Source organism: Esox lucius, chromosome 13, assembly GCF_011004845.1.
Source record: "Esox lucius isolate fEsoLuc1 chromosome 13, fEsoLuc1.pri, whole genome shotgun sequence".
NCBI lineage: Eukaryota > Metazoa > Chordata > Actinopteri > Esociformes > Esocidae > Esox > Esox lucius.
In genome coordinates, this window is record NC_047581.1 from 2066622 (window position 1) to 2089768 (window position 23147).

The following is a 23147-nucleotide window of genomic DNA, read 5'->3' on the forward strand; positions in this document are numbered from 1 at the left end:
CTAGATAATGCTCTCAACAAAATAATGAAAGGACTACTGGATTGCTAGTTTTAAAAACCATCCCTTTTTATTTTCCCTGCAAATACGGAGAACAGCCAGCTTTCTTTCGAAGAGTAAATGTGCTATTTTTTGTTCAAGTCAACCGGAATTAGCTATGCATTCAATTCAAATGAGTAGGGCTAGTGCTATGGTGTAATTGCCCGGAAGTTTATGGCCTTACATTATCCTAACACCTGCCAAACACAGCGACACAGACACGCTTACTACTCTCCCTCCCTCCCTCTCAGTAAGCAGTACCCTGACGGTGTCAATGACAATCACAAGGAGTAGTTATCGGAAATAATCATGCTGAAGACATGACCAGTCTACTTGGCGGCGGCTAGCACTAGCTACGTTTGCAACAACATTTTCACCAGAGGAAGAGGCAAACGCTTAGAAATAATAAACACCAGGCAAAGATGTTACCAGAGTAGGCTACCATAAAAACGTGGGATAATAGTTACTGTGTTTGCAACGTCGAGAGAAAGATTTAATTTCCCCTGTTTCTATAAAAACAGCTATATCATTAACAACATTTAAACAAAAGATCGTAGATATGTGAAATTGTAATTACCGTATTTGTCCCAGCCGAATCCATGGTGGTCACGCCAGACTGGGCGTTCTGGGTCAAGGCCGGCCACTGGCAAGGCAAGAGCTTCTTCCTTGTTTCATGTACTATGCTCCAAAATGTAGGTGCTGATTGGCCCAAGAGGAGTCCTGTGCGCCAATGAACGCTATCTATCGATCTGCGCTCGATTGCTCTTCCTTCATCCTCCAACTACCCGGATGTCTGTCTAAGTAACTTGAAATTGAATTTGAGAACTGAATCTGAATTGTGAGAAGTGAATGTGAAGATATATAGAGAGTTTAATTTTCAGTGAGGATCACATTTTATTGGACTTCGGATCCAAACGAATAAATTCAATTTCAAATTATACAATTCAGATTCAGTTTTTCAATGCAATTATTCAAATTAAACAATACAATTTCAAATTATGTGATTCAAATTCAGTTTTTCAATGCAATTATTCAAGTTTAGCAATTCAAATTCAAATATGAATGATTCAAATTCAGTTTCTGGTGGCACATATTTCAGCCCATATTGGTCTCAGTCTCCAAAATTTCTTTGAACAGTGGTTTTCTATTTGCCGATCTCCGATGATGGCCATTTTTGTGATGCACCAGGTCTATTATTGCAGTAAATACAGTGTGTCCCAGCTCAACCTGTTCTAGACCGATTCATAGTAGCTTGCTGTTGGTACAGCGTCAGTATTAATTTAACTGTTTATTTAGTCATTAGTAAAAAAATAAAAATGTTAAGTGACTGTGTGCTGATGTTCAGGACTAGACACAAACTTCACAGGATAGTTGATCAACGCCCCAAAAGCCCAGCCTTAAACATTACTACAGAATTTAATCAGCACCTCCGTGACCCTGTCTCAGCTCATGTCATGAGCTTCACAAAGCGGGAATTTAATGAAAGTCTGCTATTTGGAAACCCCTTATATTCAAGGCCAATGCACAAAGATTCTTAACTTAGTTCAAGGACCACAAAACCTGGACTCCTGAGCAATGGAAAGAAGTAAAATGTTGTATGAGTCATCTTTCACCCTTTTTCTTATATCCGGACAGATTTATGTTTAGAAAAGTCAAAGGATCCCCTTAGGCAAATGTTAAACATGGCGGGGAATCCATAATGGTGTGGGAATGGTATGGAAAGCCATTTTGTGGGTCATTGAGTTCTACTGTATAATGGCTCTGCATCATCCTATAACGACCAAGGAATTCGAAACCATTTTACCATACCAAGGGAACCCTATGGTGCAAACACTTCCCTCATGCTGTTCCAATATTCCTTGATGATAATGGCCCCATTCACACTGCTAAACTGGTTTGAGACAGTTTTCTCACAACTTAAAACAGTGCAATTTGGCTCTAACAAACCTCTAAACAGAATAGATAGTGATGAAGTGGGAGTTCCTGGTGCACAACTGAGCAAGAGGGCAAATACATTGTAGTGTCTATTTTTGTCTACATTGTACTGGCAGCTTCATTTATTAGTACCTCCAAAACACCAGTCTCAACGACAACAGTAAAGAGGCTACTTTGGGTTTCTGGCCTTTTTTCCCCATCTTCCTCGGTCCAGTGTCTATGTTCTTTTTCCCATCTTAGACAAAACTACTATGCAATTGTCAAACTGAGGTCCCTGAAAATTGCAATTGAATACCTTGAATTTGACTTGCCAATTGTTTGTCCAAAAATCATATTTTTGTGAAAGTCCACATACCCTGAGTTGTTCCTGAAGGCACGTAGTCATTTTGAACCAAGAAATCCATTATTTTCAAACCCAAATCCATTATTAATCTCTCTTCCAATCCGTAATTAGCATTATTAGCATCGTCCTAGTTCATGAATGGAATCGGTGCATACCACAATAGCAAAGCTGCATTGCAAGCGGAAAACTACTCTAAAACACTCCATGATAAGACTAGTGGTGTTTACCTCAAAGCGCATGACAATGTTGTACTGCTCGAAATAAAGTTTTTATTTTTAAGATATAAATCTCCTTTCAAATGAAATTATACTTCTTGTGTTTACCTGTCAGTTTTGTTCACAATTGCATTAATCCGCGCAAGGAAGTGTATAGTTCACAGTTCAAGATTCAAGTTTTATCCAATGCACCAAAAAACACAATATAATTCTGAAAAAGACATATTTGTGATAAGGCACATGAAATCTATGCATTAAGAATTATATAAAGCAAGAATACATCAAAAATATACATAATGTAACAGCAATTTTAAAGAGTGTAGAATGGGGAATATATATAATATGATATTAGTGTAACATGCCTATGAATGGTACATACAAAATAATATTCTAATGTACATTGAATTTACATAGAAAGACATCAAAGAATTTGGAATGTTCATGTGATCTTGTTATACATCACTGTAAACAAAAGTTAGTATTTGCTAGCTAGAAAGCCAATTTCCTATTTCGTTGTTGATATTCACCGTAGGACAGTCAAACTTCATTTTCTTGAGAGAGAAAGGAAAATGCATATGTATCATGTCTTACTCTGAATATGACCAGGAAGAAGAGTTTTTCGGGGGATAGAGCCTACTTGTTTAAACCAGAATACACAGAGGATGAATTGACCAAGCTAGAATCAGACAGCAGCAGAGAAATGGAATGCTTTTGTTGCAATGAGTTGTAACTATTGCATTTCCGTTTCCGATGCCATTCCTGGAGAACATAAATGACCCAGTCCCTAAATCTGAACTCAATCAAAAATGTGAGGTTGATCATCCGGTTCTTGCCAGCCTCATAACTCCTGGGGTGCTGGAGACCTTTTTTAACATTCCGAAAATACGTTTTAAGCCTGAGGGACCCAATGGCCAGTATTCAAAAGAGTATGTAGCTTCCTAACATTAGCAAACAAGTGTGTAAGGCAAGGCAAGTTTGTTCGGATAGCATAATCCATACATGGGGCAATTCAAAGTGATTTATTTTGATGCTTAAAAAGAGAAAACAATCAATCTAAATTTAGCATAAAAGTTTATTTATAACTTAGCAAGACAAATGCCTATTTATTAGCTAAACTACTTCAAACTAATGTGATGAGGAAGTTTTAGAATGTCTCATATGGATGACCATCTATAATCTTTGTACAAGAGTACACTTTAGTTGGCCACACTTGGACTGTCCTCACTGATGGTTTCACACATTCAATGAGGGGTAGTAGGAATAGTGAGAGGTGGTCAGATTGACCCAGGTGGGGGAGGGGAATTGCTTTGTAAGTCTCTGTAATGTTTGTGTACACATGGTATTGTCTTCTCAGGTGGGGCAGGAGACATTTTGGTGGAATTTGGGAAAAACTGTTTTCAGATTTGAATGATTGAAGTCCCCTGCCATCCCCAAAACACCATCTGAGTGTTCTGTCTGCTGTTAGCTAATTGCAGCCTACAGTTTTTTCATTGTTAGTTTAGCATTAACATCCGGGTGTATGTAGACTGCCATAACAACAATAGATGTAAACTCCCGAGGCAAGATATCTTGGCGTAGGATGCCGGCACAGGATGCCAGCCCAGTCCGTGATGTCAGTATACACCGATCAGCCATAACATTATGACCACTAACACGTGAAGTGAATAACACTGATTTTCTTATCATGGCACCTGACAGTGGGTGGGATATATTAGGCAGCAAGTCAACATTCTGTCCTCAGAGTTGATGTGTTAGAAGCAGGAAAAATGGGCAAGGAAGGAAAAGTGGAGAACCGGCAACAGGGTCATAGGCGGCCAAGACTCACTGATGCACGTGGGGAGCGAAGGCTGGCCCGTGTGGTCTGATCCAACAGCTGAGCTACTATAGCTCAAATTGATGAAAAGGTTCATGCTGGCACTGATAGAACAGTGTCAGAAAACACAGTACATCACAGTTTGTTGCGTATGGGGTGGTGTAGCCGCAGAACAGTCAGGGTGCCCATGCTGGCCCCTGTTCACTACCGAAAGCGCCTACAATGGGCACGTGAGCATCAGGACTGGGCCACAGAGCAATGGAAGAAGGTGTTTTGGTCTGATGAATCACGTTTTCATTTACATTACATGGATGGCTGGGTGTGTGTGTTGCATACCTGGCGAACACATGGCACCAGGATGCACTATGGGAAGGAGGCAAGCTGGCAGAGGCAATGTTCTGCTAGGAAACCTTGGATCCTGCCATTAGTTTAGATGTTACTTTGACATGTACCAACTACCTAAGCATTGTTCCAGACCATGTGCGCCCTTTCATGGCAACGGTATTCCCTGATGGCATTGGCCTCTTTCAGCAGGATAATGTTCCCTGCCACAAAGCACAAATAGTTCAGGAAGGGTTTGAGGAACACTACAACGAGTTCAAGGTGATGCCCTCGCCTCTAAATTCCCCAAATCTCAATCCGTTTGAGCATCTGTGGAATGTAATGGGCAAACAAGTCCGATCCATTGAGGCCCCACTTTGTAACTTACAGGACTTAAAGGATCTGCTGCTCACGTCTTGGTGCCAGATACCAATGCACACCATGCCTCCACGTGTCAGGGCTGTTTTTGTGAAAATAGGCGGACCAACACAATATTGGGCCGGTGGTCATAATGTTATAGTAGATCGGTGCATGTTCCAGCAGTAAAAAGAATAGCTAACACAACTAAGAGAGAGTTTGCACGCACGTTGGAGCATGAATCCCATTTTCCATTGTGCCCAATTAATGCAATCCCAACTTATATAGCTGGCTACCAGCTGAAGACATCTTGTTTGTGGTTGCTTGTCCACACAGATCAGTTTGATTTACATTGTGCTTCTTTTCTCCCCATGTCTCACACTCTGTCTGGAGAACCTCAAGTTAGACTGGAACTGCTGGGTATGCCACTCCAATTCCAAGACCTCAAATCTTTTGTTACAAAGACCTCTTACACCTCTTACTGTCTAAAATCTTTCAAAAACATTTCATGTTCATGTAAATAACTTGTCAAACTGAAATTGCATTAGAAAACATTAATTCATTGGACAGTAATGTTTCATGGAATTTATGTTCTCCAACTTTGTTCTCCAAATTATTAACATATAGAATTCAACCAATTCTATATACAGTATCTCACAAAAGTGAATATACCCCTCACATTTTTGTAAATATTTGATTAAATCTTTTCATGTGACAGCACTGAGGAAATGACACTTTGCTACAATGTAAGTGGTGAGTGTACAGCTTGTGGAACACTGTAAAGTGTAAATTTGTAAAAAGTGTTAATGTCCAAATTCTGTCCAATTAGCCATTTTCCCTCCCTGGTGTCATGTGACTCGTTAGTGTTACAAGGTGTCAAGTGTGAATGGGGAGCAGGTGTGTTAAATTTGGTGTCATCGCTCTCACACTCCCTCATACTGGTCACTGGGAGTTCCAAATGGCACCTCATTGTAAAGAACTCTCTGAGGATCTGAAAAAAGAATTGTTACTCTAAATAAAGGTTGTCTTTGGGAAATAGACATTTGAGTGCTGCCAGCATTGCTGTAGTGGTTGAAAGGGTGGAGGGTCAGCCTGTCAGTGCTCAGGCCAATACGCTGCACACTGCATCAAATTGGTCTGCATGGCTATCGTCACCAGTGCATAGGTCCAGTCTCCTTTAAGCACAAACAACATGTATCTATATGTGACATGAATAGGGTATCGAACAACCGAGAGGAGTTTTGGGAAAAATAGAACTTCAGTTTTCCCTAGTGAATACGATATTGTGTATTATTAACATATCAATATTTCATTTTTTTTATATCACGGTTATCGTCAATACCGGTATATCGCAAAACCCCTAGGCTAAACCATGGAGGTACTCCTCATTGGTGACCAGCTCCTTACCATTGAGGAGCTCCCCCATGGTCCAGCTCTACTTTGTCCAGGTGAGGTTGGTCACAGATAGGGAGGCAGGAAACAAGTGCAGAGTTCACGGTTCTACTCTCCTTTTGTTGTTTTTGGTTCAGTTTTTTCTTAGAAACATTAAAATAATGTATTCCCTCGACTCTGTGCCTGTGTCCTGCATCCCTGCTGTGACAACTTGGCCACATACAATTAAACAGAAATTCTATTGATGCCTGAACAATATACACGTATTGCAGTTGTAAACTAATGAGGCAGTGTATACTTTGTGTATTATAAAATAACAGTCAGAATTATTACTTACGATCTGTCTTGTCTCCATGGGTTGAACTGGGTAAATTGATGGAATTGCATTCGCCATTGGTCCTCTTCTAAGTGAACATGGGTCACGATTCTCTGCAGTAAAGTGTTCATGGCATGCTCATGTCTGGTTGGCCAAGTTGCTCCATTGATTTTCCCACATTGTGGACATTTATGACAATAAGCCATAGTTTACACAACTCTGGATTAAGAAAAGGCAACGAGTGAAACCCCAAGTCTCCTCTCCCATGTCTCTTTTTCTTTTCTTTGCAAACAAAACATGATTGTGGCATTTTTCAAAAAGATAAATGTAGTCCACCGATTAAAAACAGGGCAGCTAGCGAAACTAGCTCACTTCAAGTAGCTTGTTGAGGTTAAAGTTTCTGCCAACCCCGAATAAATCATTACTGAAGAACAGAAGCTATGTGTGGTAGCTATAGGAAATAGTATGCTAGTACCATTTGGAATTCACCAAATTCCGCAGTTTTTTGTTGTTATCAGAATACAGTCTAAAAAATCTATGCTATTGCGACGCAGTTACCGAATGTAGTTTGAAATGTTTTGGAGTAGTTTTCCGCTTGCCATGCAGCTTTGATATAGTGGTATGCACTGTTTCCATTCATGAATTTGGACGATGCTAATAATGCTAACTACGGACTGGGACAGTGCTGAATAATGGATTTCTTTTACAAAATTACTATGTGCCTTCAGGAACAACTCAGGGTAAATGGACTTTTACAAAAATATGATTTTGCAACAAACTTTATTTTTTGGTTGAATTACTTCGTATTACATACATATTTCACACATCTTTAGAGATATTTTTACATTGTTAAAGATATGTCTGAGCATTTCTGAATTAATTAAAAGCTTTTGTAAAAAAAAAAATGTATCTGCCTGCACTTCCTCCTTCCATCCCGCCTCTTTTCCCAATTGCTCCTTCTTTCCTCCTGTCCTTCTCACTTTCCCCTCTCCATTTGCCACATTGTTTTCCCAGTGTGCAGGCTGGGGATGTTGTACGTATAGAGAAGAGGGACAATACTCTGTTTGACTTTGCCTCCGCAATGAACACTGTCAATAACTTCTACAGTCACACTCAGGAAATAGGTCAGTCCTGTCTGTCATCTGTCTTATATTTATGTTTTTGTTTTGTCTGTCTGAGAGCAATACCACTTAGGCATTTCACCTGCATTGTGCATGTGCATGTTGTTTTACTTATAGGTTTTGTTCACCATTTTCTAAATTCTTTGGTATATTTATTTGTAAGATATTTCATAGTCATTTAAAAGACCAGTATTTAATAGTCATTTTAAAGTATTTTAAAAGACAAGTGTAGTCAGGGATGGGGACAAGTGTAGTCACGAAGTATTCTCAACTTGTTTCCCTGTGGCCTGAACTACTACAGGGTTTTATTCAGGCCATTGTACTTGATTGATTTAGGTCACTAATTAGAGAACATCTGGTTCTCTAGGTAGTAACATCTGGTTCTTCTATTTTAACAACAGAAGCCAGTCCATGTTTTTTAAGCTGGACTGGTCTGTTTTTTAATTAACTTGTGTATACATCCACCAATTAATTGTTTTTGGGAGAAAGCTATTGTTAAACTATGTTTTAAGTATTACTGTAGGTAATTAATATTGCAATAATTCCAACTGTGTTGCTCCTACATCTGTTAGAATAGTGTGTGGGTATATGTCTTTTAGGCACTGTGTTGGACAATCAACAAAACCAGTATTATTTGACAAGGTCCAAAACCAAGTTGTGACTCTTGGCTGTGTGGGTTTTTTATCGAGTCCTTAGGTTCCAGATCGTTCTCCAGTGTTGCCTCGTTGGAGAGCCCTGTGATCTGCTGTCTTGGTCCTCTCATCCACTATCTGAGAGAGTTTAATCTGGAGAAAGTACTCCTACAGCACAGGTAGATGTTTCTGGTTAAAACAGATGACCTATAGATGTCTTCTCTCCACCTCCCAAACCCAATGACAACACCCCTTCACAGTTATTTAAACATCAAAGTCACATTCTCCCACTGATGTGCCTAGCAAATGTTTTCTTTAAATCCATAGACATCGGAGAGGTCATTAAGACTGAAAAAGCATTAAAGCCAGACCCACACACTTCCAAACTGAAACTTCCACAATTATCTAAAGCAAACTTGTTTGCTTTGGATAAAACATTCACAGCAACATAAGACATTGAGTGAAGAACAGTGGTCCAATGGTAACACTCAGATCAGATAACACACAGATTTGCGGCATCCTGCTAGACACCATGGTTTGGTTTTGGTCTCCTCCCTTCACCTCTATATCTCAACTTACCCTGTCTTCCTTGGGTTCTTACTGTCTATGACAATGCAAAAATATAAAATACATTTGTAAAAATATATCCAGTATAAACAAATATATTCCAGTATAAACAAAACCTTCATATTGTACATTTATTTTTGATTTTTTTAAAGTTTGTTCCAGCATCTATCCTGTGAGACAAACGCTATGGTCCTCAGTGCTACCACTCTTAGAAACCTGGAGATATTCACCAACAATGTGCGTATATGTGACTTAATGAGTGGGAACTGATATTTCCTTGCAATTCACTTGTATTACAGCAAGGCTGTGTGGCCTAAACATTACTTTTGGTTTTGTTGCCTGGTCAACTGTCATCGTTAAGATATTGCTTGGCCAAATGCACAACTTCTTCAAATATGTGAATATGTGAATTTTACAGACAGATGGAGGTGTAAAGGGAAGTTTGTTGTGGGTGTTAGACCACACCCGAACTCCATTTGGGAGGAGACTGATGAGGAAGTGGATAAGCCAGCCCCTCAAAGATGTACAGTGAGTACAGTTATTAATGTATTGGTGTTGAGGGTGATGTACCACCCCATTTTCAAACAGTTGGGACGCTGTGTAAAATGTAAATAAAAACAGAATGCAATGATGTGCAAATCATTTAAACCCTATATTCAATAGAAAATAGTACACAACATATCACAACCTAGCACAGTATATCAAATGTTGAAACTTAGACATTTTATTGTTTCTTGAGAAAATATATGACCAATTTGATGCCTTCAACACGTTTCAAAAAAGTTGGGAAATAGGCAACAAAATACAGGAAAATGTGTGTCATGCTAAAAAACTGAACCTGGTGGAACATCACCCCACTAATTAGGTCAGTAACATGATTGGGTATTAAAAGATCGTTCCAGAGAGGATGGGTCTGTAGTGTGGGGTATTAGAGAGTGGTTGGAAAGGTTTACCACTTAGAAGGATACCTGGGCACGGCTAGGGAAATGAGTGCAAGGGAACATAACCTTAGTGATAAATATATAATCTGACTCCATATTTTTTGTAAACATACGCATCCATAAATGACCATGATATGCTTGAAGTTCTTAGAAAATCGTGTAGCAACCCGGGAACTCAGGTATGATCTGTCTGGTCACTTCGATTTACGTATGTGTGTGTGCCTATATCAGTTATCATAAGTGCCCATGAGGTGTAGGTTGTTTAACACGAACTATAAAGTAAAATGGCATGTAGTCCTGGGGCTATAACGAATGTTACGAAACCCATGACTCAGGGATGTTCATGGGTTTAACCAGGCTGCTTCGAAAATCCAGGTCTCAGGGATACAAAGTCTGGTCGCTTACTTATGTTTGTGTAATTACCAGTAGTCCTACGAGCTTGAGAATGGAGATGTACGAGGAATGCCGTACTAATCTATATTCCAAAGTAATAAAATGTATTCCAATCAAGTAATAGTTACAATACAAAACATAGTTACATACCTACAGAGTTCAACGTCCTCCTAAATAGCCAGTCTACTAAGTATGCCATACATATTTAAGACACTATAGCACAAAGGTGTGCTAGGAGCTTCTGTGACTACATATGACTACAATATGTATTGGGAGGTCTCTTTAATGATGACAAACTCGTAAATATGACTACAGCACAGTGTGTTGGGAGGTCTGTTTAACGATGACAAACTCAAATAACTTTTTGGAAACTTGGCTATTTATCATAAAATCCGACATACCTAAAGCACTTACCCAAAGTCATTAGCATTACTTTACCTTGGCAAACACAATGAACACAAAGGACTTGAACTGTTTTCCTACAGTAGAATAGTCTAAAATAGTCAGAATAGTCAGTCAGAATGTTTTAAATGGTTAATGATAAAAAAAAAATCCATGAATGTCTTTGTATTGAAGGTCTAATCATATGAAGATTTTTTTTAAATACATTTTCATTTATTATGCCCTACAATTGTACAAAATGACATTTACATTTTTCAAAAATAAATAAATTAAAATGTAGATTTCATTTTGATTTCATTGTAGGTGATGTACAAGGTAAAATAACAGACATTATCGAGCTGTTTGCGACGATCAGAGGATATCCACATGAATAGCTGTACACAAGCCTACAGCACGTTGGCTTGATTTCAACGGCAAAGCATAGCTCTAGTGTACTAGATTACTGGCATATACGATTGTTCTATAGGTGACATTAATACGTTATCGAAAAACTAAGGAGTTATTAGAAAAAGATGACTTCCAAAATGAGTAGACTATCGAGTTGATTTTAACGGCAATGCATAACTCTATAGTGGTAAAGAATATCATTGGTATTTAGTTTTGTGAATAATTACTTAGCCAAATACATTAGAATATTAATCTTCAGTAAAATAAGCAGAGAAAATTCAAAGAGAGACAATAGGATGTGTGTGCCATTTAGTTTCTCTTTCCTAAAATAAAAACATTAACTTGTAATACCTTTGTTGAATTGGTAATTGGTGACTGGTAAACAATATCCTTGGTATTTCGCTTCGTGAATAATTATTTCGCGTAATACATTTGTAGATTTACATTTTAGATTTACATTTGATGAATTAGCCTGCACAATAAGCTGAATCTCATATTGAAAAACTGTAACGTGTGATAAGTAGCCTATACGGTTTGTTTTTGAATGGTCATGTAAATCTTTTTATTTTATTAATTTTATTTGTAAGTTCATTCAAATTCAACCCATTCTCTGATCATTCGTCTGGGTGTATCGCATATTCATCCATTGACATCATGCTTTCAGTGAGGGGTGATTAGCACCTGGGTACCATTTGGGTAGCAATGCTAAGTGCCATGGGCTATTGATGATTTAAGTCTGAAAACATGGTAAAAAAAACAGTGTGTAGCTTTCAAAATGGCAGTTTTAATTACAAATTCAAACACCAATTCTGATAGGGATTTGGCACTCCTAGTGTTAAGTGCAATTATTTTGACATAGATGCACATGGATTTCTTTCTAGTTACATTTATTATGTCATTTAATATAAAAATAATTCCATCCGTTACCAATATGATAGGGCCCAGAAATCTTCACAGTCCACAGTATTTTACAAGTTACCTCACCCCTACATAAATGACTATTTAACAAACAGGAACAAATTATGCAACAGTGGGCTAAGGGACTGTCTTAGTGGATCTGATTACCCTTGGATCATCTTTGGAAGCCCATCCTCAAAAGTTCAAAAGGTTTATTTGTCATTTGCAATAGAAGTTACTGCAATGAAATGCTTTGATTTCATACTCCCGACAGTGCAGTTAAAAGTTAAAAAGTAACAGTAATTGTAATAAAAAAAAATAAGATAACACAATCAATCAGTAATAACACTATACAAAAACACATCAATAATAATAACTATATAACTATACAACCGTAGTGCAATATAAAAGTGGCAGATGTGCATGATATAAAGTGACAGGTGTGCATGGGCTATGGATGGAAGGGAACAACTAAATTTTTAAATTCCCCTGTATTTAAAACACAGTGTAGTTTTACTGCAATGCTGTTGTATTATTAATGTGCAATGTTGCCAAGGTTACAGCATTGAGTGTTCTCTTGAGTGGGAAAACAAAAAGCAATGGTGTGGACCTGGAGGAATGCATTAGGACATGCACCCAGAGTTTTGCAGTAAAATATCCTGATTATCCAGTATTGCTCTATTCTTACGTACAAATGCACCCAAACACTCGATATGACGTTCAAATAGAGTGTTGTCATGGAGGGATTTTGTATGGTAGTTTTGGCGAGGACCCCAAAATTGAACAAACTTCAGCAATTCTATTGTGATCCAAACAGGAATGTTGACCTCTCCAACTCTAGTGTGTGAGGGCAAAATACACCTGCATCTTTTTCCAGGCATGTTAATCATAGCTCCTGATTTAAATACCTTTATTTGTAAATTTTCAGGCGTGTAGCTTTTTGTTATGAAGTCCACAACCATTGGACATTTTGGCGTTTTGTTTATCTCTGGTTGCAATTCTTTATGCAGCAAAAATGTAATTAACACTATTGTGGACCATTTTGGAAAGCTGTTCATTCGCTAAAGCTGGGAAAATCATTGACTTCTCTATCTAAACAGTTTCTTATGTCTGCATTGCTGAATAAACATTTTATCTCAGCTGGGTTTGATAGAAAATTGTTAAAATGGCCTTGACTGGAAATTTGACTTCTTTCCCAACATGCAGATTCCTGCCACCTTGATCAACCAATCAATCCAATTTGTTTATATAAAGCCCTTTTTACATGAGCACTTGTCACAAACTGATAGATCAGTTACAGAGAAATGGCCGGTAATCTGAAAGAGCAAGCAACAAGAGTATATTTGTTTACACAAACAGTTTAAGTTCAATGATTAAACACAAACCGAGAAAAAGACACTGGTGTACAGACAAAACATGACAGAGAACATACAACAAGACACTCACAGAACATAAGACAAAGTACATTGCTTTTAACACCACAACATATAGATGATCAGTCAACTTCTGGTGTCCTGAGAAAGGGTAGTAAAGGCTTTTTCTGTTCTTTACAGAAATAGAACTTCCTCTGTCCTTAGTGGAAATTGTCAGCAAGAACTCTTATCTCCAAACCGTGATAAAACAAAGTGCCACTCCCCAAGCAAAATAATCACATCTGCAAAGCAAGGCTTGCTGGAAGCAGCATAATTGTATTCTTTCAGTTTTTTTTCATTTTAGCAAGAATGTTGCGGAGATGAGAAAGATGCAGTTTACAAGTTTACAGACTTGTTACCATTAAATACCTAATGTGGGAGAAACATTGGACAAGGCTAAATATTTTCTTTGCTTTGCTGAATATTGTCGTAAACTAATGCTTTTTGTTATTTGCTTTTTGCCAATTGACATTGCCTTTTGTTCAGAACCCACTGCTTTCCCCTTCTTGACACCTTGGACCACCTTCAATCTGCATACCGTCCCAACAGATCTATGGACGATGCCATCGCCCTGTCCGTACACACTGCCCTCTCTCACCTGGAAATGGGTAACACATACGTGAGGATGCTGTTCGTGAACTACAGCTCAGCATTCAACCTTATTGTGCCCAAAAAGCTTGTTCCCAAGCTCAGGACCCTGGGTCTTAACACTAGAACCGCCAAATGCCTACGCCAATTGGCATTTAAGTTATTAATTAAAATAAAACAGCCATTTTGAAAGCTACATCTTCCTCCTTCCATAACTAGGTGTTTATTACATTGTTCCGTTGTCAGAATTCTAAACTGACAAACAGAAAACGATTTAGAGACGGTATACCAGTTTTTTTTTACCCTGTTCTTTTACTTAATCCATGCCACTTAGCGTTGGTACCCAAATGGTACCCAGGTGCTAATCACCCCTCACTGAATGTCTGACATCAATGGATGAATGTGCAATACTACTAGAAGCATGATCAGACCTTGGCTGAATTTGAATAACTTACAAATGGCTTAATTAGGCTATTATGGAAACATAATACAAACAATATAGGCTACTTATCGTACGTTACCATTTTTCAATAGGAAATATTGTGTAGGCTAATTCATCAAATGTAAATCTACAAATGTATTATCCTTAAGTATTCACTACACAAAATACCAAGTATATTGTTTAGCAGTCACCACTCACCAATTCAACAAAGGTATTACAAGTTACTTTTTTTATTTTAGGAGAAAAAGCTAAACTAAATCGCACACACATCATATTGTCTCTCTTTGATTTTTCTCTGCTAATTCTACTGAAAATTAAGAAATTGCTTACATGTTGTTTACATTCTTTTTCAGTTGTTACACATACACGTCTACCTCAGGAACCTAGTATAATCGAATCTACTGAATTGCAAGGGAATAGCAATGACGTCAATGGATGAATGGGCGATAACCTGCTCATCAACTCAGACACAACAATGCATGTGACTGAAGTGTTATGATGAGGGTAGAACACAACTTAGACACAATTTACAGCGTTTAGTTCACAATGGCAAACGAACCAACGGCGACCACAAATGCCACTGCGAGATAGGAGTCTGGAAGAGACAGCACGATTTGGGTAAAATGTATTTAAACTATCAATTACATTTCTACGAATAGGCTGTAGCCCATGTGTTATTCATTCTCTGAATTGTATCGTGTTTATCAAGCAACCGTGCGTTAGGCCTATGTAGACTTATGCACATATCCTTTGATATGTAGATAACCCTAACCCGCAAACTTGTCAATAATGTCTCTTATTTTACCTTGTACATCATCAAAATGAAAACTAAATACTAAAGGATTTACCTTTGAATAATTGAAGTGTTGAGTCATTTTAATTTGTTATATTTGTAGGGCCTTATAAACAAATAAAAATACTATATCCTGTGTTCTTAAAAATAATTGTGTATTCTTTTTTTAATTTTTTTATGTATGTTAAAACCTTAAATACAAACACATTATTGTATTTTTCCAATTGATTTACCATTTAAAACAAACAAATATTTAATTCATTATTTGTTATACTTATATATAGTTTGATGACGACTCAGTAGATGAACTGATGCTCTGGCTGGATGGTGATGCTGCGTTTGGCTGATTGGTTGATTATAGGTGGTAAAAAAGATGACTTCACCTGGTCCTGGCAAGCAGCCTTGGCAGTAAAATCTGTCCAAAAGTGCCTAAACTTCCTGAGGAGACTCAAGAAGTTTGGCTGCAAATATCTCACCAACTTCTAAAGGTGCACCATTGAGAGCATCCTCTTACACGGCATTACTGCCTGATACGGCAACTGCTCCACTGCGATCAGCAGTTCCCACATCATTGCATCAAGGCTGGGATGGGCTACAGGACAATAGGCAAGCAGCTTGGTCAGAAGGCAAAAACTGTTGGTGCAATTATTAGAAAATGGAAGAAGTTCAAGATGACGGTCAATCTCCCACGGTCTGGGGCTCCATGCAAGATCTCACCTTGTGGGGCATCAATGATCATGAGGAAGGTGAGGGATCAGCCCAGAACTACACGGCAGAATGTTTGCTAATGTCCATCTGGATGATCCAGAGGAGGAATGGGAGAAGGTCATGTGGTCTGATGAGACAAAAATAGAGCTTTTTGGTCTAAACTCCACTCGCCGTGTTTGGAGGAAGAAGGATGAATACAACCCCAAGAACACCATCTCAACTGTGATGCATGGAGGTGGAAACATCATTCTTTGGGGATGCTTTTCTGCAAAGGGGACAGAGCGACTGCACCGTATTGAGGGGAGGATAGATGGGGCCATGTATCGCGAGATCTTGGCCAACAACCTCCTTCCCTCAGTAAGAGCATTGAAGATGGGTTGTGGCTGGGTCTTCCAGCATGACAACGACCCGAAACACACAGCCAGGGCAACTAAGGAGTGGCTCCGTAAGAAGCATCTCAAGGTCCTGGAGTGGCCTAGCCAGTCTCCAGACCTGAACCCAATAGAATATCTTTGGAGGGAGCTGAAAGTCTGCATTGCCCAGCGACATCCCTGAAACCTGAAGGATCTGGAGGTCTGTATGGAGGAGTGGGCCAAAATCCCTGCTGCAGTGTGTGCAAATCTGGTCAAGAACTACAGGAAACGTATGATCTCTAATTGCAAACAAAGGTTTCTGTACTAAATATTAAGTTCTGCTTTTCTGATGTATCAAATACTTATGTCATGCAATAAAATGCAAATTAATCATACAATGTGATTTTCTGGATTTTTGGATTCACAGTTGAAGAGTACCTATGATAAAAATTACAGACTTCTACGTGCTTTGTTAGTGGGAAAACCTGCAAAATCGGCAGTGTATCAAATACTTGTTCTCCCCACTGTTCTCCCCACTGTATATATACAGTACATGCCAAATGTTTGGACACACCTTCTCATTCAATGCGTTTCCTTTATTTTCATGACTATTTACATTGTAGATTCTCACTGAAGGCATCAAAACTATAAATGAACACATGTGGAATTATGTACTTAACAAGAAAGTGTGAAATAACTGAAAACACGTCTTATATTCGAGTTTCTTCAAAGTAGCCATCCTTTGCTCTGATTACTGCTTTGCGCACTCTTAGCATTCTGTTGATGAGCTTCAAGAGATAGTCACCTGAAATGGTTTTCCAACAGTCTTGAAGGAGTTCTCTGAGATGCTTAGTACTTGTTGGCCCTTTTGCCTTCACTCTGCGGTCCAGCTCACCCCAAACCATCTCGATTGGATTCAGGTCCGGTGACTGGAGGCCAGTTCATCTGGCGCAGCACTCCATCACTCTCCTTCTTGGTCAAATAGCCCTTACACAGCCTGGAGGTCTGTTTGGGGTCACTTGTCCTGTTGAAAAGTAAATGATGGTCCAACTAAACGCAGATGGGATGGCATGTTGCTGCAGGATGCTGTGGTAGCCATGCTGGTTCAGTATGCCTTCAATTTTTAATAAATCCCCAACAGTGTCACCAGCAAAGCACCCCCACCCCATCACACCTCCTCTTCCATGCTTCACAGTGGGAACCAGGCATGTAGAATCCATCCGTTCACCTTTTCTGCGTCGCACAAAGACACGGCGGTTGGAACCAAAGATCTCAAATTTGGACTCATCAGACCAAAGCACAGATTTCCACTGGTCTAATGTCCATTCCTTTCTTGGCCCAAAGAAATCTCTTCTGCTTGTTGCCTCTCCTTAGCAGTGGTCTCCTAGCAGCTACTTGACCATGAAGGCCTGATTCCCGCAGTCTCCTCTTAACAGTTCTAGAGATGTCTGCTACTCTGTGTGGCATTCAGCTGGTCTCTAATCTGGGTTGCTGTTAACCTGCGATTTCTGAGGCTGGTGACTCAGATTAAATTATCCTCAGCAGTAGAGGTGACTTTTGGTCTTCCTTTCCTGGGGCGGTCCTCATGTGAGCCAGTTTCGTTGTAGTGCTTGATGGTTTTTGCGACTGCACTTGGGGACACATTCAAAGTTTTTGCAATTGTCCGGACTGATTGACCTTCATTTGTTAAAGTAATGATGGCCACTCGTTTCTCTTAACTTAGCTGATTGGTTCTTGCCGTAATATGAATTCTAACAGTTGTCCAATAGGGCTTTCGGCTATGTATCAACCTGACTTCTGCACAACACAACTGATGGTCCCAACCAGTGGAAAAAATTCCACTAATTAACCCTGACAAGGCACACCTGTGAAGTGAATACCATTTCAGGTGACTACCTCATGAAGCTCATTGAGAGAACACCAAGGGTTTGCAGCGTTATCAAAAAAGCGAAGGGTGGCTACTATGTTTTCAGTTATTTCACTCTTTTTCATAATTCCATATGTGTTCATTCATTGTTTTGATGCCTTCAGTGAGAATCTACAATGTAAATAGTTATGAAAATAAAGAAAACACATTGAATGTGTGTCAAAATTTTGGCCAGTACTGTATATAGCCCATGCTACAAGAACAAGTGCAACAACACACTTGCACAGTGCAGAAAATACATTTCATCTTTTGCAGCAAAGATGTGAGAATAAAGTATTCATTCTTTAGTTTACAAGCAAAGATTCCCCTCTACTGTTCTTCAAATAAAAATACACCCTCCCCCCCATCTCTATACTCTCAAAGGTCTATATGTGAGAGACAACAGGCTGTTTGCGAGATTCTGGATTCTGATTCCATCACCTTGCCCACCCTTAAAGCCCTGATGTCCCGACTGCCAGACCTGGAGAGAGGAATCTGCAGTATCTACCATAAGAAGGTACCCTCAAAATTGTGTTTTCTGTAGCCTCATATTTTAAGGGGCATTATGATATAATTGAATTGTAATATAAGACAATTATCACAAATTTCACTACCATTTAAATGTCCTTGTTTTCCATAAAAATATACATTCAATTAGTTTGAATGGGAAATATAGCAAACCTTTGGCATTGTAGCTATCAATTTGTTGAGGTAATCTGAATAGATTTCACCCCATGGTTCCTGAAGCACCTCCCACAAGTAGGATTGGCTTGATGGCCGCTTTGTACGTACCATATGGTGAAGTTGCACCTGCAACAGCTCAATAGGACTGAGATCTGGTGACTGCTGCCCACCCCATTATAGACAGAATACCAGCTGACTACTACTTCCAAAAATAATACTTGCATAGTTTGGAGCTGTGCTTTGGTTCATTATCCTGTTGTAGGAGGAAATTGGCTCCCCTCAAGCACCTTCCACAGGGTATAGCATTGTGTCAAAATGGTGTGATAGCCTGCCTTATTCACCATCCCTTTTACCAAATCTCCCACTTTCCCAACACCAAAGCTCCCCCAGACCATCACAATGACTCCACCATGCCAGATGGATGGCACCAAGCACTCCTTCAGCATGTTTTCATTTGGTCTGTGTCTCACAAATGTTCATATTTGTTATCTGAACACCTCAAATTTTGATTTGTCTGTCCGTAGCACATTTTGCCAGACCTCGTAAGCAGAGCCAGCTAAGTAGAGTGAATGTCTGTTACTGAGGCAGTGCCTGAGTCACTGACTAAGTGACTTACTGACTACCCATTGTTAAATAGCGTAGTCGTTAGAGACTCAGACTGCCACATAGGTGACCGGCATTCAATCCTCGCCATGGACAGAAGGATATCAGGCATTAGGATTTGTTCAGGATAGACTGAAACTTTGCTGGCTACAAGCTTCAGTTGCTACTGCTCTGTAAACAATTAAGAGATCACTCCTAATCTTGAACTACATCAATGGCAGCCATTCCATTCCAGTGTCTGTTAAATTCCAACCCAGGCACACCTCATTTTAATTAATGAGGTACGGATTAGGTGATTACCTGAACCAAATCTAATTTAACAAGGAAAGGTATAAAAACCAGTGCTGTGATCATCACTATCCTCTTGCAATAGGACCAGCTGGATGGCAAAAACAGTGCAAGTAGTACCTCAAAGGTCATTTGAATAAAAAAAACAACTATTCAGCATGACAAAAGAGTTGAAAAGAAAAGCTTTGAGTGAGGAAAAGAAGGGTTCAATTCTGACTTCACTAGCAGAGGGATACAGTGAGTGTCCGGTTGCTTCCTGCAAATTTCAAAGTTTGCATTTCATAAGAACAAGGTCAAGCAACAGATATTGGGGACAACAGAGCTACAGACTGGCAGAGGGCATAAAGGACTGTCCACTGACCAAGATGATCATCAACTCATTCAAATATCACTCAACAACCATAGGATGACATCAAGTGACCTTCAAAAAGAATGGCAAACAGCAGCTGGGGTGAAGTGCACAGCGAGGACGGTTCGAAAGAGGCTCCCAATGGTCTCTGACAATGTTTCCCAACACTGAGAATAGTTTTTTCCAGCAGGACAATGCTCAATGCCACACAGCTAGGTCAATTAAGGTGTGGATTGAGGACCACCAGATCAAGACCCTGTCATGGCCAGCTCAATTTCCAGACCTGAACTCCATTGAAAACCTCTGGAATTTGATCAAGAGGAAGTAGCCGAGCTACTATAATTACTAACATTTTTGTGCCAGGAGTGGCAGAAAGTCACCCAACAGCAATGTGACAGACTTGTGGAGAGGATGCCAAGACGCATGAAAGCTGTGGAAAAAAAAAAGGTATAAAAAAAATTATATATATATATTGATTTCTGAACTCTTCCTAAGTTAAAGCATTAGTATTTTGCTGTTGAAAAATGAGTATGAATTTGTTTTCTTTGCATTATTTGAAGTCTGAAAACAATGCATATTTTTTTGATTATTTTGACCAGTTGTTGTTTTCTACAAGATTACTCTAAATGACAATATTTTTATTTGGAATTTGGGAGTAATGTTGTCAGTAGTTTATAGAATAAAACAAAATCAATGTAAAAAATGGCAGTCACAGACTGTTCCAATTTTGTGAATTTTATCACGGCAACTCATATTGTGACTCAGTATTATGTATGGCCCCCATGTGCATGTATACATTCCCGACAATGTCTGGGCTACTCCTGATGAGATGGTGGATGGTGTCTTGGGGGATCTTCTACCAGATCTGGATCAGGGCGTCAGTGAGCTCCTGGACAGTCTACTTGGCGGCGTTCTCAGTTGGATTCAGGTCTGGGGAACATGCGGACCAGTCAATGGCATCAATGTCTTCATCATCCAGAAACTGCCTACTACAGCTGCACTATTAATAGAAATATAATAGAAATTGCAATATTTGACTTGTAGAATATCCAAATCGCTAACTTATGTGATTTTCAGCTCCAAAAAAGATGAATGATAAGTTCTTCACACGAGGCAACCGGCATTCATTGTACATTCGTAAATGTTCTTTCTTGCGGGTGCTGTAGGTACAGTGGGGAGAACAAGTATTTGATACACTGCCGATTTTGCAGGTTTTCCCACTTACAAAGCATGTAGAACTCTGTCATTTTTATCATAGGTACTTCTGGGCTGTCGCTGGGCAATAGAGACTTTCAGCTCCCTCCAATGATTTTCTATTGGGTTCTGGTCTGGAGACTGGCTAGGCCACTTCAGGACCTTGAGATGCTTCTTACGGAGCCACTCCTTAGTTGTCCTGTAGCCCATCCCGGGTCGTTGTCATGCTGGAAGACCCAGCCACGACTCCTCTTCAATGCTCTTACTGAGGGAAGGAGGTTGTTGGCCAAGATCTCGCGATACATGGCCCCATCCATCCTCCCCTCAATACGGTGCAGTCGTCCTGTCCCCTTTGCAGAAAAGCATCCCCAAAGAATGATGTTTCCACCTCCATGCTTCACAGTTGGGATGGTGTTCTTGGGGTTGTACTCATCCTTCTTCTTCCTCCAAACACGATGATTGGAGTTTAGACCAAAATGCCAGGACGTAAGCTGGCCTGAGCAGGGGGACCTTGCGTGCGCTGCAGGATTTTAATCCATGACGGCATAGTGTGTTACTAATGGTTTTCTTTGAGACTGTGGTCCCAGCTCTCTTCAGATCATTGACCAGGGCCTGCCGTGTAGTTCTGGGCTGATCCCTCACCTTCCTCATGATCATTGATGCCCCATGAGGTGAGATCTTGCATGGAGCCCCAGACCGAGGGAGATTGACCGTCATGTTGGACTTCTTCCATTTTCTAATAATTGCGCCAACAGTTGTTGCCTTCTCACCAAGCTGCTTGCCAATTGTCCTGTAGCCCATCCCAGCCTTGTGCAGGTCTACAATTTTATCCCTGATTTCCTTACACAGCTCTCTGGCCATGGCCATTGTGGAGAGGTTGGAGTGTTTGATTGAGTGTGTGGACAGGTGTCTTTTATACAGGTAACGGGTTCAAACAGCTGCAGTTAATACAGGTAATGACTGGGGAACAGGAGGGCTTCTTAAAGAAAAACTAACAGGTCTGTGAGAGCCGGAATTCTTACTGGTTGGTAGGTGATCAAATACTTATGTCATACAATAAAATGCAAATGAATTATTTAAAAATCATACAATGTGATCTTTCTGGATTTTTGTTTTAGATTCTGCCTCACAGTTGAAGTGTACCTATGATAAAAATTACAGACCTCTACATGCTTTGTAAGCAGGAAAACCTGCAAAATCTGCAGTGTATCAAATACTTGTTCTCCCTACTGTATTTTTTGTAGATTACTGAAATACCTGGGCTAATTTTGTTGAAATACTTGATGGTTTTTCAATCTTAGTTTAAATGAACACTGCAACTGCTAGTGAAGACGTTTCACATGTCCCACATAGGCTGCACATGTCCCCGATAGGCTACACAACAGCATTGCTATTAAATGTTTTTGCTTCAATGTCAGTGCCTACAAACAAACTTAATGTGTGAGTAATTATACCTCAAGGGTTGAGAGATTTTGCCTAACCAGCTATTACAACATGGCAAACGCTGCAAACGCCAATGTATTAAATTAGCAGTTAAATGAATATTTCGACATAGGCTGCACCTTCAAATAGGCAGTGTTAAATAGACAACACTAAACTTTAACTCGATTCTTATTAGGTTTAATTGTACACTATGTAGGCTATGAATTCTATATTTAAGTGGTATTATCTACGCTGTTTACACCTATGTTTGAAGATTGCAAATTTTAATTGCAATATTTGTCAATGAAATTGTGATACAATATTTCATTAAAATCTT

The 23147-nt window shown here is 39.4% G+C and overlaps 1 protein-coding gene across 8 annotated transcripts in view; it reads left to right on the forward strand.

Moving 5' to 3' along the window:
• The window catches only part of msh3 (mutS homolog 3 (E. coli)), a 231921-nt gene that overhangs the window by 71638 nt on the left and 137136 nt on the right, over positions 1–23147 (forward strand). For all 8 annotated transcript variants that reach the window (XR_004576708.1, XM_034296469.1, XM_034296470.1 and 5 more), the window contains 5 exons: positions 7743–7852; positions 8546–8660; positions 9201–9285; positions 9467–9576; positions 18655–18787. Coding sequence is in view for 7 of the 8 variants with exons in the window: in XM_034296469.1 (XP_034152360.1) it covers positions 7743–7852; positions 8546–8660; positions 9201–9285; positions 9467–9576; positions 18655–18787 (553 nt within the window). In the remaining variant the exon portion in view is untranslated. The remainder of the gene's footprint in view (positions 1–7742; positions 7853–8545; positions 8661–9200; positions 9286–9466; positions 9577–18654; positions 18788–23147) is intronic.